This window comes from Capricornis sumatraensis, chromosome 12, assembly GCF_032405125.1.
Source record: "Capricornis sumatraensis isolate serow.1 chromosome 12, serow.2, whole genome shotgun sequence".
Lineage (NCBI taxonomy): Eukaryota > Metazoa > Chordata > Mammalia > Artiodactyla > Bovidae > Capricornis > Capricornis sumatraensis.
Window position 1 is genome coordinate 80,264,916 of NC_091080.1, and position 16,011 is coordinate 80,280,926.

The following is a 16,011-nucleotide window of genomic DNA, read 5'->3' on the forward strand; positions in this document are numbered from 1 at the left end:
TCGTGTCCAACTCTTTCAGATCCCATGGACTGTAGCCTGCCAGGCTCCTCTGTCCATGGAATTCTCCAGGCAAGAATACTGGAGTGGATTGCCAGTCCCTTCTTCAGGGTATCTTCCAAACCCAGGGATCAAACCTAGGTCTCCTGCCTTATAGTCAGGTTCTTTACCATCTGAGCCACTAGGGAAACCAATATGCTGTGTGTGTGTGTGTGTGTATGTATGTATAATAAAACCTTTAGAGACATCCTTTTTGCACTGCCTAGAATTTAGGGCCATGAAATCTGAAAGACCAAACTAACTCCAGAAGTTCTGAGAGCAATAGTAATGGGTCTTCAGTGGGTACCTAATGAAAAAGCATTGGCACAGCTTCCATGGATCCCTTCAGTTTGATCTTACCTCTTCTTCCCAGGTTACCTGCTGGGCTGGGTTAGTCATAAAAGGCCCTCACCAGGAGTGGTTTAGTCGCTTAGTCTTTTCTGACTCTTTGACCCCACGGACTCTAGCATGCCAGGTTCCTCTGTCCATGGGATATTCCAGGCAAGAATACTGGAATAAGTTGCCATTTCCTTCTCCAGGGGAACTTCCTGACCCAGGGATCAAACCTGGGTCTCCTGCATAGCAGTCGGATTCTTTAATGACTGATCCACCAGGGAAGCCACCTGGGGAGAGCCAGATTATTGAAATGGATGAATGTTATCCATCAAATGATGCAAGTCGGCTAAAAAACAGTAATTTGGATTTTTTATAATTGATATTTTAGTAGGTTTTTTTTTTTTTTTTTTTGACAAACAACAATGGCAAGCAGAGTGACCAAAGGCTAGACATAGAAGGAGCTGGAAGGACTGCTCCCCATGAACATGAAGGTTGTAGCATGGTGGGATGCACAGTCAAGCCAGTGGCTATAAGAAATTGTTTTCTGTAGATCTAATTGGAGGGAGGTCAGACAGCCCTATTTTTCTCCACTTATTATTAGAATTTATTCCTTCAGAATTCCATCCTCTTCACTCTGAGTTTTCTTTTGATACCACTGCAGAGATGGGGAGAAACAGGAGAAGCACATGGGTGTCCATCCAGATCATGCAGTTTGCTCCACAAGGGCTCCTGGCCACAGAGTCATAGTTCTGGTCGTTTGTTCCTCCCTCCTGCAGCTGTGGCTCTGGGATTCCCTGAGCACAAACTGCTCCTCTCCTTCTCTAAGATAAGCAATACCTTCCTGGGAAACTTTAGGACAACCACTTATCCTCCAACCTCATATTTCTTATCTTTAAAGGACAACCAGTATTAACTCAGACAAGCATCTCCACCTTCTCATCCCAGCTCACTTTTGGTCAAAATTTCCATCAACTGTGATTACTGCCTGCAAATCATTCATGCCATTCTTTCTGTTTGTTAAACAACCCTGTAAAATAAGTCATAAGTCTTGGAATCGTCTAAAAATATTCAAGTATTCTTTCCTGTGTTTCCCCAACACCCTGTGTCCTGTGCACATCACCATGGATTTGTATCCACCAGAGATCATAAACTTCAGAGGCCTTGGCCCAGACTCGGTGAATCTGCAAGTCCCTACCACCTCACCCGACTTTTATAGCAGGCAGACACTAAATGTTGATTGCATTCTTATTACCTGATACTGTCCTCCAGGGTATCATAATTTTCCTGATAAAGATGGATGTTTAAATAAGCACCAACCAATGATATCGTTTTCTATTCTACTTGCTGTCTTTTTAGACCAAGATCATTTCCGAAGAGTAAATCATCTCAAGGAATAATATGATGATTAAGAGAATGTTCATGGAACTCAGCATAGGGCCTTACATACAGTACACACATTGTAACTGGAATCTGGTGTTGTTATAATCATTAACCTTTAAAATGGGTCTTTTAAATACTTAGTGTAATGATACAAATGTGGCTGTTTGTTGGAAGTAAGCTTAAATATGTCATAATGGCTCATGACATGGGCTTCCCAGCTTTCTGAGAGGCTTTGCAGTCTCCATTAAGTTGCTTTTCCTCTCCCTGTGCCTCACTGTCTCCATTTGTAAAATTAGGTAATACTGACACTAGATATGTTACACTGAATTTGTAATTAACCACTGCTTTATCCCTATATGGATAGCTGAGGTGTCTGGATTCCTCTACTGTGATTCATGCTCACTCATCTCTCTAGTAACACCTGCTGACTCCTGACGGTTTGAGATGCAACTCCTACTCTCTGAACCTCAAATATTCTCATCTGTTAAAAATAGTAATGGCTATCTCAAAGGGCTACTGAGTGTATCACAAGAGCTGATACTTAGGAAGTTCTTATCAGAGTGTTTGGTACATGCAATAAACATCATGAGGACCACCTATAATTGTATTTCTTTGGAAGGGAAACATTCCCTGCTGTTTCAACAAGTTTTTTCAAGGAAAGGGGTTTAATCTTAACAAATCAACAAAGTTTATCTTTCAAAAGTATCCTTGACACAAAGGCCTCTATTTTCACTATTTCAGGCATTTCTACTTGTGATTGGTGTGGTGGGTGTGATGGTGGCTGCAGTTCCTTGGACTGCTATACCTGTGATTCCCCTTGGCATCATTTTCTTTTTTCTTCGGCGATATTTCTTAGAGACGTCACGAGATGTGAAACGCCTGGAATGTACAAGTGAGTACCGGGGCTCTCAGGTTGGGAGGGCAGTGCAGCCTGTCTTCCATTCATACTGCAATTAACCAGACCCCTAAAACTCTGCAGACTGTTCTGTGGAATTTCTCACCGTTAACATTAGGTGATTGAAAGTTACGGCCTCTGAGAGTAGGTTTGGCCCTTAAGGCAAATGGAACTGGCTGTGGGTCAGCTGCACTTTGCATTTTAGTCCAGGGAGGATGGATTTGAGCACCATGAGGACAGGGACCATTTCTGTCTTGTTTATGACATACTTCCTAACACAGAATATCCACTCTATTAATACTATTCTTGAAAGTATTTCATCATGTTGGAACTAATTTAGAAGGAAAATAGAGAATTTTTCTTCTCCTAAATTTACCAGAAATGATAAGGAAAGGAAAAGATTAGGAAAAGGAAAGGAGACCTCAGGAAATATATGTCAGAAATGATATATTTAAAAAATATGTTATTTCACATGTTCTAGTAAGTTGCAGTTGTTAAATGTATTGAAAAGATGTGTGTTAGTTGTTCTGTCATGTCCGACTCTTTGCAACCACATGGACTGTAGCCCACCAGGCTCTTCTGTCCATGGAATTCCCCAAGCAAGAATAGTGGAGCGGATAGCCGTTCCTTTCTCCAGGGGATCTTCCTGACCTAGGGATTGAACCCAGGTCTCCTGAATTGCTGGTGGATTCTTTAATGTCTAAGCCACTAGGGAAACGCTATTGAAAAGATAAGCCCTGTTATTTTCAGGTTTGTTCTTTGTCATTATCAGTATTTGGGTGATACCACACTGTTTGTATACCTCTTTCTCAAAGCTATTCACATAAATGATGATGAAAATCCCCTAGGAGTACACAGGAGGGGGATCTGTTCAGTATGCATTTAGTTGATTACTCCATTCAACTTCCTAGTTTTAGAATAATGGGGAACAGAGACGTCCCTGGTGGTCCTGTGATTAAGACTCTGTGCTTCCAATGTGGGAGTTACCACTTTAATCCCTGGTTGGGGAACTAGATCCTGCAAGGTGCAGTCAAAACAACAGAATAAAGGGAACATAATTTATGATTAATTATTCTGTTCTACAGGTAATCACAGATGATGAAAGAATCAAATTTCTCTCTTATGAATGCATGCATTTCATCAATATTAAAACAAAAGGAATACGGAAAATAGATTCTTATATAGTTTTTAAAAGTTATAAAAACAATAGCCAAAAAGTAAGGAGAGAATATATTTGTATCAGAGACCTCAGCCGTGAATAATTATTGCAAAATAATACCAACTTAACTTTCTAGAAACCAAGCCAAGAACAGAAGCATATTGAGTCTCATAGTTCTCTATATCTATGGAGTGGAAAAAAAATCTCAGTTCATCCAGTCAAAGGAGTTTTTTATTGTGGCATTTGTATGTTTTGGTTTTAGTAATAAACACTTGAGGTACTTATCTTTATCTGAAAAAGGATAGTGATCATCACTTTCATAAAATCTGTAGAAGACATTTTCACTCATCAAGAGAAGCAGCTAACCTCCTGTGAGGTTGAGTTTGACGAGGTGTTTGGATGGATGGGGAGCAGTAGAGTCCAGATGTGTGTCATTCTCCTATATGACTGAGTAGGATGGTAGAACCTGGGAAGGCAGAAGAAGAAGTAATGAGCTCCATCCAGTCTTCTGTGTAGACAAGGCTTCAGACGTTTTATGGTTTGAGGCCACTCATGAAATGGAGTCATTCAACAGTCTTGTTGCAAAGCAGGTCTCTGATACATTGATAGAAGGGTTGTTCCAGAAAGAATATTGGACAGAATTTTTGCCTGGGGTAAGGGCCATTTCCCATTCAAATGGAAGTGGAGAGAAGGGCTCCTCCTGAGGCTTTTGTCAAGAAACAGTACAGGATTTTCTCAATATTTGATCTGGAGAGTCTGAAAACTTTGGCACTATCATTGTGGAATATTTGGGCTTTTTGCACCCAGCAGGTTGCAACAAGTTAGACAATAAATGTAATCCAGGTACCCCATCCTGCACACCTCAGATAACCACATGTGGTGGCCAGTTGATTAGAATATTTATATTCTCTCTCTAGGTGGTGGTGGTGGTGGTGTTCAGTCTCTCATTTGTATCCAACTCTTTGACCCCATGGACTGTAGCATGCCAGGCTTCCCTGTTCTTCACCATCTCCCAGAGTTTGCTCAAACTCATGGCTATTGAGTTGGTGATGCAATCCAACCATCTTATCATTTCTTGTCTCCTTCTCCTCCTGCCTTCAACTTTCCTAGCATCAGGATCTTTTCCTATGGGTTGGCTCTTCGCATTAGTTGGCTTAAATATTGGAACTTCAATATCAGTTCTTCCAATGAATATAAAAGGTTGATTTCTTTAGGATTGACTGGTTTGATCTCCTTTCTATCCAAGGAACTACGAAGAGTCTTCTCCAGGACCACATCTATCATGTCAATTTTTCCGTGCTCTGCCTTCAACATGGCCCAACTCTCACATTCATACATGACTACTAGCAAACCATAAATTTGACTATATATACCTTTGTTGGCAAAGTGATGTCTCTGCTTTTTAATATGTTGTCTATGTTTGTCACAGCTTTTCCTCCAAGAAGCAAGCATCTTTTAATTTCATGGCTGCAGTCCGTAGTGATTTTGGAGCCTAAGAAAATAATGTCTGTCAACTGTTTCCCCAACTATTTGCCATGAAGTGATAGGACTGGATACCACGATTTTCATTTTCTGAATGTTGAGTTTTAAGCCAGCTTTTTCACCCTCATCATTCACCTGGATCAGGATGCCCTTTAGGTCTTCTTTGCTTTCTGCCATAAGGATGTCATCTGCATATCTGAGGTTATTGATATTTCTCCTGGCAGTCTTGATTCCAGATTCTGCTTCATCCAGCCCAGCATTTTGCATGATGTACTCTGCATATCATGAGAAACAGACGGGTCATGGTGGAAATTTCTGACAAAATGTAGTCCACTGGAGAAGGGAATGACAAAGCACTTCAGTATTCTTGCCTTGAGAATGCCAAAAAGATAGGACACTGAAAGATTAACTCCCCAGGTCAGTAGGTGCCCAATATACTACTGGAGATCAGTGGAGAAATAACTCCAGAAAGAATGAAGAGACAGAGCCAAAGCAAAAACAACACACAGTTGTGAATGTGATTGGTGATGGAATCAAGGTCCAATGCTGTAAAGAGCAATATTGCATAGGAACCTGGAATGTTAGGTCCATGAATCAAGACAAATTGGAAATGGTCAAACAGGAGATGGCAAGAGTGAATGTTAACATTTTAGGAATCAGCAAACTAAAATGGACTGGAATGGGTGAATTTAACTCAGATGACCATTATATCCACTACTGTGGGAAAGAATCCCTTAGAAGAAATGGAGTAGCCATCATGGTCAACAAAAGGGCCCAAAATTCAGTACTTGGGTGCAATCTCAAAAACGACAGAGTAATCTCTGTTCGTTTCCAAGGCAGATGATTTAATATCATGGTAATCCAAGTCTATGCCCTGATCAGTAATGCTAAAGAAGCTTAAGTTGAATGGTTCTATGAAGACCTACAAGACCTTGTAGAACTAACACCCAAAAAAGATGTCCTTTTCATTATAGGAGACTGGAATGCAAAAGTAGGAAGTCAAGAAACCCCTGGAGTAATGGACAAATTTGGCCTCGGAGTACAGAATGAAGCAGGACAAATGTTAATAGAGTTTTGCCAAGAGAACACACTGATCAGAGCAAGGACCCTCTTCCAACAGCACAAGAGAAGACTCTACACGTGCACATCACCAGGTGGCCAACACCTAAATCTGATTGATTATATTATTGATTGTATACCAAACAAAGATGGAGAGGCTCTATGCTGCTGCTGCTGCTGCTGCTGCTAAGTCACTTCAGTTGTGTCTGACTCTGTGTGACCCCATAGACAGCAACCCACCAGGCTCCCCTGTCCCTGGGATTCTCCAGGCAAGAACACTGGAGTGGGTTGCCATTTCCTTCTCCAATGCATGAAAGTGAAAAGTGAAAGTGAAGTCTCTCAGTCGTGTCTGACTCTTCAGGACCCCATGGACTGCAGCTTACCAGGCTCCTCCATCCATGGGATTTTCCAGGCAAGAGTACTGGAGTGGGGTGCCATTGCCTTCTCCAAGAGGCTCTATACAGTCAGCAAAAACAAGACCAGGAACTGACTGTGGCTCAGATCATGAACTCCTTATGACCAAATTCAGATTTAAATTGAAGAAGGGGAAAACCACTCGACCATTCAGGTATGACCTAAATCAAATCCCTTATGATTATACAGTGGAAGTGAGAAATAGATTTAAGGGACTAGATCTGATAGACAGAGTGCCTGATGAACTATGGATGGAAGTTCGTGACATTGTACAGGAGACAGGGATCAAGGCCATCCCCAAGAAAAAGAAATGCAAAAAAGGAAAATGGCTGTCAAATAGCTGTGAAAAGAAGAGAAGAAGAGAAGAAAAAAGCAAAAGTGAAATATATACCCATTTGAATGCAGAATTCAGAAGAATAGTGACGAGATCAGAAAGCCTTCCTCAGTGGTCAGTGCAAAGAAATAGAGGAAAACAATAGAATGGGAAAGAGGAGAAGGCAACGACAGAGGATGAGATGGCTGGGTGGCATCACGGACTCGATGAACGTGAGTCTGAGTGAACTCTGGGAGATGGTGATGGACAGGGAGGCCTGGCGTGCTGCGATTCATGTGGTTGCAAAGAGTTGGACACGACTGAGCAACTGAACTGAAACTGAAACTGAGAGATCTCTTCAAGAAAATTAGAGATACCCAGGGAATATTTCATGCAAAGATGGGCTCAATAAAGGACAGTAATGGTATGGACCTAACAGAAGCAGAAGATATTAAGAAGAGGTGGCAAGCATATGCAGAAGAACTGTACAAAAAAGATCTTCATGACCCAGATAATCATGATGGTTTGATCACAAACCTAGAGCTAGACATCCTGGAATGTGGAGTCAAATGGGCCTTAGGAATCTTCACTACAAATAGAGCTAGTGGAGGTGATAGAATTCCAGTTGATCTATTTCAAATCCTGAAAGATGATGCTGTGAAAGTGCTGCACTCAGTATGTCAGCAAATTTGGAAAACTCAGCAGTGGCCACAGGACTGGAAAAGGTCAGTTTTCATTCCAGTCCCTAAGGAAGGCAATGCCAAAGGATGCTGAAACTACCACACAATTGCACTCATCTCACATGCTAGTAAAGTAATGCTTCCAATTCTCCAAGCCAGGCTTCAACAATACGTGAACCATGAACTTCCAGATGTTCAAGCTGGTTTTAGAAAAGGCAGAGGAACCAGAGATCAAATTTCCAACAACTGATGGGTCATTGAAAAAGCAAGAGTATTCCATAAAAATATCTATTTCTGCTTTATTGACTATGTCAAAGTCTTTGACTATATGGATCACCACAAACTGTGGAAAATTCTGAAAGAGGTGAGCCTACCAGACCACCTGACCTGCCTCTTTTTTTTTTTTATGGTTTCTTTTTTTTTTTTTTTAAGTTTTATTTTTACTTTATTTTACTTTACAATACTGTATTGGTTTTGCCATATATTGACATGAATCCGCCACAGGTGTATACGAGCTCCCAGGTCAGGAAGCAACAGTTAGGTCTGGACATGGAACAACAAAGTGGTTCCAAATAGGAAAGGGAGTATATCAAAGCTGTATATAGTCGCCCTGCTTATTTAACATATATGCAGAGTACATCATGAGAAATGCTGGACTGGATGAAGAACAGGCTAGAATCAAGATTGCCCAGAGAAGTATCAATAACATCAGATATGCAGATGACACCACCCTTATGGCAGAAAGTGAAGAAAAACTAAAGAGCCTCTTGATGAAAGTGAAAGAGGAGAGTGAGAAAGTTGGCTTAAAGCTCAACATTCAGAAAACTAAGATCATAGCATCCGGCCCTATCACTTCAGGCAAATAGATGGAGAAACAGTGGAAACAGGGTCAGGCTTTATTTTTAGGGGGTCCAAAATCACTGCAGATGGTGACTGCAGCCACGGAATTAAGAGACACTTACTCATCGGAAGGAAAGTTATGACCAACCTAGACAGCATATTAAAAAGCAGAGATATCACTTTGCCAACAAAGTTCCATCTAGTCAAGGCTATTGTTTTCTAGTAGTCATGTATGTATGTGAGAATTGGACTATAAAGAAAGCTGAGTGCCAAAGAAGTGATGCTTTTGAACTGTGGTGTTGGAGAAGACTCTCGAGAGTCCCTTGGACTGCAAGGAGATTTAACCAGTCAGTCCTAAAGGAGATCAGTCCTGAGTGTTCGTTGGAAGGACTGATGTTGAAACTGGAACTCCAATACTTTGATGTGGCCACCTGATGTGGAGAGCTGACTCATTTGAAAAGACTATGATGCTGGAGAAGATTGAAGGCAGGAGAAGAAGGGGACGACAGAGGATGAGATGATTGGATGGCATCACTGATTCAGTGGACATGAGTTTGAGTAAACTCAGGGAGTTGGTGATGGACAGGGGTGCCTGGCATGCTGCAGTCCTAGGGGTTGCACAGAGTCAGACATGACTGAGTGACTGAACTGAACTGAACTCTGCGTGTAAGTTAAATAGCAGAGTGATAGTATGTAGCCTTGACATACTCCTTTCCCAATTTGGAACCAGTCCATTTTTCCATGTCTTGTAACTGTTGCTTCTTGACCTGCATACAGATTTCTCAGAAGGCGGGTATAGTGGTCTGGTATTCCCATCTTTTTAAGAATTTTCCACAGTTTGTTGTAATCCACACAGAGAAAAACTTTAGTGTAGTCAATGAAGCAGAAGTATATGTTTTTCTGGAATCCTCTTTCTTTTTCTATGTTCCAATGAATGTTGGCATTTTGATCTTCAGTTCTTCTGCCTTTTCTAATTCCAGCTTGTACATCTGGAAATTCTCGGTTCATGTACTGTTGAAGCCTAGCTTGAAGGATTTTGAGCATTACCTTGTTAGCATATGAAATGAGTGCAATTGTGTGGTAGTTCAAACACTTCTTGGCATTGCCCTTTTTTGGGAATGGTATGAAAACTGGCCTTTTCCAATTATGTGGCCACTGCTGAGTTTTCCTTATTTGTTGGCATATTGAGTGCAGCACTTTAACAGCCATCATCTTTCAGGATTTGAAATAGCTCAATTGAATTCCATCACTTCCACTTGCTTTGTTCGTAGTCATGCTTCCTAAGGCCATTTGACTTAGGAACTCTTAGATGTCTGGCTTTAGGTGAAGGATCACACCATTGTGATTAAGTTATTAAGATCTTTTGGTATAGTTCTTCTGTGTATTGTTGCCACTTCTTCTTAATATTGTTTGCTTTTGTTAGTTCCATCCCATTTCTGTACTTTATTGTGCCCATCTTTTCATGAAATGTTCCCTTGGTATCTCTAATTTTCCTGAGATCTCTAGTGTTTCCCATTCTATTGTTTCCCTCTATTTCTTTGTATTGATCACTGAGGAAACTTTTCTTATCTCTGCTATTTTTTGGAACTCTGCAAATGGGTATATTTTTCCTTTTCTTCTTTGCCTTTTACTTCTCTTCTTTCCTCAGCTATTTGTAAGGCCTCCCTGGCAACGTTTTTGCCTCTTTGAATTTCTTTTTTTGGGGGATGGTTTGGATCACCGCCTTCTGTACAATGTTATGAACCTCAGTTCATAGTTCTTCAGACACTCTGTCTATCAGATCTAATCCCTTGAATCTATTTGTCACTTACACTGTATAATCATAAGGGATTTGATTTAGATCATACTTGAATGCTGTAGTGGTTTTCCCTACTTTCTTCAATTTAAGTCTGATATTTCAAAAGGGAGTTCATGATCTGAGCCACAGCTCCTTATCTTGTGTAGAGCCTCCCCATTTTAAGGTCAAAAGAATATAATCAATCTGATTTTGGTATTACTCATCTGGTGATGTCCATATGTAGAGTCATCTTTTTGCTGTTAGAAGAGGGTGTTTGCTATGACCAGCGTGTTTTCTTGGCACAACTCTGTTAGCCTTTTCCCTGCTTCATTTTGTACTCCAAGGCCAAACTTGCCTGTTACTCCAGTTATCTCTTGACTTCTTACCCTTACATTCTAGTCCCCTGCAATGAAAAGGACATTTTGTTGTTGTTGTTAGTTCCAGAAGGTTTCGTAGGTCTTCATAGAACCATTCAACCTCAATTTCTTCTGCATTAGTGGTTGGGACATGGACATAGATTACTGTGATGTTGAATAGTTTGCCTTGGAAATGAATGGAGATGATTCTGTCATGTTTGAGATCGTATCCAAGTACTGTATTTTGGACTCCTTTGTTGACTATGAGGTCTGCTGCGTTTCTTCTAAGGAATTCTTGCCCACAGTAGTAGATATAATGATCATCTGAATTAAATTTGCTCATGCCCATCCATTTTAGTTCACTGATTTCCTAAAATGTTGATGTTCACTCCTGCCATCTCCTGTTTGATCCATTCCAATTTACCTTGATTCATGGACCTAGCATTCCAGGTTCCTATGCAATATTGTTCTTTCCAGCATCAGACTTTATTTTCACCACCAGACACATCCACAACTGAGTCTCTGCTTTGGCTCAGCCTCTTCATTCTTTCTGTAGCTATTTCTCTTCTCCTCTCCAGTAGTATATTGGGCACCTACTGACCTGGAGAGGTGGGTCTGTTCCATAAATGATAACACTGCTGCTTCCTCTAAATAGGAACTGATAGTATATCTTAGGGCTTCCCAGGTGGCTCAGTGGTAAAGAATCTGCCTGCCAATGCAGGAGATGCAGGACACACAGGTTCAGTCCCTGGGTTGAGAAGATCTCTTGCAGGAGGACATGGAAACCCACTCCAATATTCTTGCCTGGATAATCAGATGGATAGAGGAATGTGGTGGGCTACAGTCCATGGGGTTGCGAGGAGTCAGACATGACTGAATGACTGAGCAAGCGAGAGCATATCTTAAAGGTCACTACTGGAGCCAACAGCAAAAAGAGGGACACCTGACTGCTGTGGCCAGATGGCATATGCCTGCTTCATCCTTGTGCTCTGAAAGACTACTGAATCCTAACATTTATTTTCAGGTCCTGTGGCCTCACTGCCCCTGGGCCTTATGCTGACATTTTTATCTGATGACATATTGGCAGCTGATTTTAACAGGGCTTTGGGGTCACATTTTTACAAAAGTGATCATAGCAATGCTCAGTCGTAGACAAGTACATAAAACCAGGGTGGCATTTGCTTGCCTTTCTCTAACTTCTCTAGCCAGCTTTTTGCATTTGACAGTGCCTTAATGATGGATTCATATACAAATTCTGTCTGAAAGGTGCTGGGATCAGCTAGTGATGTCTTCCATGGTCATTGTTAGGGGAGGGTTAGCACATGTGTCAGGTGTATCAGCACCATGAATCATCAAGTCTGCTGTTTTAAGGGGTTCTCATGCCAGATTCCCAGGGAGTTTGTTCAATGGAAGGTGACTAATGGAGCTTCCCAGGTGGCGCTAGCAGTAAAGAATGCACCTGCCAATGCAGGGGATGTAAGACATGTGGGTTTGATCCCTGGGTCATGGAGATCTCCTGGATGAAGATCTCCTCCATGGCAACCCATTTCAGTATTCTTGCATGGAGAATTCCATGGACAGAGGAGCCTGGAGGACTGCAGTCCATGGGATTGCAAAGAGTCAGACACGACTGAAATGAGTGAGCACAAAGTGATTAATAAGATGCACAGTAATGGCTAAGGCTGTTGGGTGTTAACTGAGTAAGATCTGGGGTTTTCTGAACATAAATACTAAAGTCTGGAGAAAAATTGCTTATCGTCACACACGAGCATCCTTAACTCCTGTTATTCTCCCTCTGAGACACTGCAGCCGTGATTGAAAACACAGCCTTGGGAATAAGATAGTGTGGGTCTCACACCCAGGTCTACCACTTAGGTGGGTTAATATAGTTAATACTGGGCAGTCAGTGCTATGAATCCCTTAGTCTCTGGAGATCTCATGAGGATTTCTTAAATTGATTCTTGTAAAGTACCTGCTGGCCACTACCAAAGGCACTAGAACCTTGAATAAGAGGCAATTAAGAACCTATTCACAACTAGCAGGTTTCACATAGCTTGAATAATAACCTGCAACAGGGCTATCAGCCTGGAGGTCCCCCTGCCGAGGAAGATCACCCCACACTTGTGGGGTGTGTCCCCAAGTGTCCTCAGGGTTATGGGAAACAGCTGTCAGTCCTGTGAACTGTAGGTTTATACGTCTGTGACTGCAGACTGACACCATGGCTGTGACATAGTCTGCTTCAGGACAGCAAGCTCAGTGCTTGTGGCAAAAAGGTGCTACTTTGGGCAACACAGCAACAGAGCCTTGACATCCCCTCTCCCCCTGTACTAGTTAATTTTGGGGGGGCAGACCTTCCAGTTCACTCCTCCTGGCATTCTGCTTAGCCCTAAGTGGGGTTTGAAAGAAACAGGATAGATTTTCATGGTCCAGATCCCCCCATCCTGTAACTCTTGGGCATGAGGTGAGGTAGGTGATGGGGTGTTTGGTTCCCTGGTATTCAAGGCTGAGATGACACCTGGTTTCTAAAGTCGACACTGCCCTCTATCCCTGCTGGAGAGAATCAGCTGCACTTCGATCTCCTGGTGAGTGAAACAGGTGAGGGAGGCCACGCTGAAGAGTTCACTCCAGGATTCTCCCTGGGGGAACAGCCACATCTGCTTCCTGCTCAGAAGCCCTGTCTGTGATGAACAGTATTGATGTCACTCTCTGCGGAGTGGAAATGAGAGCCTGGTTCTAGTGAGCTTTCTCCTCTCTCTGGAGCTGGGTTTTCTGATCCTCCTGACAGGGTGATGGGCCCCAGAATTCACCTGTATCATCCCTGTAAGCACCCGGTGTGCAGACTAATGAGTTCTGGGGGTGGTGGGACATCTGGTAGGGCTGCAGAAAAGACCTGAACAGAGCTCCTGGACTTTCTTGTTTGGAGCCTGAGTTCAATCTGAGTTTATGTTGCTCTTACAACACAAAGTTATAGGCAGCTAAAAAGTTACTCAATAGAGTGAAGAGAGACAGCAGTATGGATGCTGGAAAGAGATTACAGGTACACAACTGGATGATCAAAAGCACCACTGAATCACTTTCAACTCTGTGCCTAAATGAAGTAAAAAGGGAAAAGGTTAGAACATGTCACTGTTCAGAGAAGGGATTTTCCTTAAAGCAACATTACAGCTGAGGTCCCTAACAGTTAAGGTTCCTGATCAGATGTCCCAGGCAGGAAAGAGTCCCACCCGGGGCTGAGTGGATGGTCACCTGGCCCCTAGCCCAGGCTGTCCTCCCCCAGCCCAGGGCTTCCCATCCTCTCTGAGCCCCAGTGTCTCACAGGAGGAAGCCTGCTCCTTCCTTTCTTAATGAACTGGGGACCCTAAACACAAGAGGAGGTTTTGTGTCTTTACCTGTTTGTACCTCAGCCCCTCCAAACATGGAGTGCCCAGGTGCACGTCAGTACTGACTGAAGTGTCACCAGACAGGCATTCAGAGCCTGGACTAAGAATTGAGGACCTGAGAACAGTGTAGGGTTTTCCCCCTTGATTCTTTCCCCATCATTTTATAAAATCTCTCTAGTCCCCTGTAAGATGTGTTACTAACCTCCCGTAAACAACATCGTTGTACTAACAGGTCTTCTGTAGGAAACACACAGGTAACAAAGTGATGTCAGTATTTCCTGCTGATACAGCACAAGTTACAGTCATCCCAGACAGAGGTCACAGGCTCACATGTGCCCCTGACAACAGAAAGTTACTTCTTCGTTCACAATGGGGAATGAGAACCATAAGGGTCCTCCCTGCCTGGAAGCCTGCAGCCCAGCTGTTCCCTGAGGGACAAGAGCCTAACCCTGGAGCTCACAGTCAGTGTGCTCTTGGAGAAGATGCCAGGAAACGAGTGGGCAGTCATGTGACATCAGGCCCCCAACCACATGAAGTCACTCAAAAGATGGACACTGAGGCCGCTGTCAGATTCTAAAAGGGTGATGTGAGTGTCACATGCCACAATGACCTCTGAATACTAGGACAAGTATCCAGCAGGCAGATATGAAAACACCCATCAGGTTCCCGGAGCAGAAGTCAAGGCCATTCAAAGGCTCCTCGTCTGCTGGGTCCTGTGGGCACAAGGGTGGCGCAGTGCCGAGTGCTCCGTGACCCGCACAGAGGCTCCTGGTGCAGGTGCAGGGAGAGGCCCAGGACGGGGAGGTGGCAGACTGTCCGCTCCCCTTACTTGTCTCGCGCTGTCCTTTGTCTGGCTGTGGTCCAGCGTGGGGATGCACTGACTCTATCCCAGCCCTTAGGTTACTCATCTAAGGAGGAGACGGCCCACAGGTAGCTCACCAAAATTCAGTGTGGTGAAGACTCTAATGAGGAAATAAATTTTAAAATGCTACTGGTTAAAAAATTAGTGAATAATAATTACTCACCCATGGAAAAGAATGAAATATAGCCATTTGCAGCAACCTGGATGGATCTAGAGAGTATTATTCTTAGTAAAGAAAGTCAGATAAAGATGCATATGATATCACTTAAACATGGAATCCAAATATAATACAAATGAATCTATACAAACTAGAAATAGACTCAGAGGCATAGAAAACAAACTTGTGGTTACCAAAGGGGACTGAGAGGGAGGGAGGAACAAATTAGAAGTATGGGATTAATAGTCACACTACTATTAACATGTCAAATAGATAACAACAAGGATTTAGTGTATAGCACAGAGAATTTTATTCAGTATCTTTTAATATCCTGTAATGAAATATAATCAGAAAAAATAACTGAATGACTATACATGCCTGAAACTAGCACATTATTGTAAATCAACTATACTTCAATATATTTTTAAAAAATTGTGAGCAATTTCCACCTAGAAAGACACCAGAAGAATTTGGAGGGAGGCATGTTTGAGAAAACCTTGATGAAAGAACCAGTAAAGAATTTATCTAAATCTAGCTGGGATTTTGAATTTATCAAAGATAATTTCAAAGAGAATCTCTCATTCCCAGGTCATTAAAGTAAAGCTTGGTGTGAGCAGGAGTTTGAGGGTCACATGGAGATTCCCTTTGGCAGGACGTGTGACCACAGAGCCCGGGAGGCAGTGGTTTCCTCGCATCCCGCCTCCCTGACTTTCTCTGTTGTGTGTCTGTCTCTGCTTCCCCAGCTCGGAGCCCGGTATTTTCCCACTTAGCATCTTCTCTGCGGGGACTCTGGACCATCAGGGCATACAAAGCTGAACAGAAGTTTCAGGAGCTGTTTGATGCACACCAGGATTTGCACTCAGGTCTGTACGTTTCTGGAGATGA

General features: G+C 42.6%; 1 protein-coding gene across 1 annotated transcript in view; it reads left to right on the forward strand.

Moving 5' to 3' along the window:
- The window catches only part of LOC138089048 (ATP-binding cassette sub-family C member 4-like), a 159,708-nt gene that overhangs the window by 99,534 nt on the left and 44,163 nt on the right, over positions 1-16,011 (forward strand). Inside the window, exons 21-22 of the mRNA XM_068984371.1 lie at positions 2,494-2,644; positions 15,870-15,989. Coding sequence (XP_068840472.1) covers positions 2,494-2,644; positions 15,870-15,989 — 271 coding nt within the window. The remainder of the gene's footprint in view (positions 1-2,493; positions 2,645-15,869; positions 15,990-16,011) is intronic.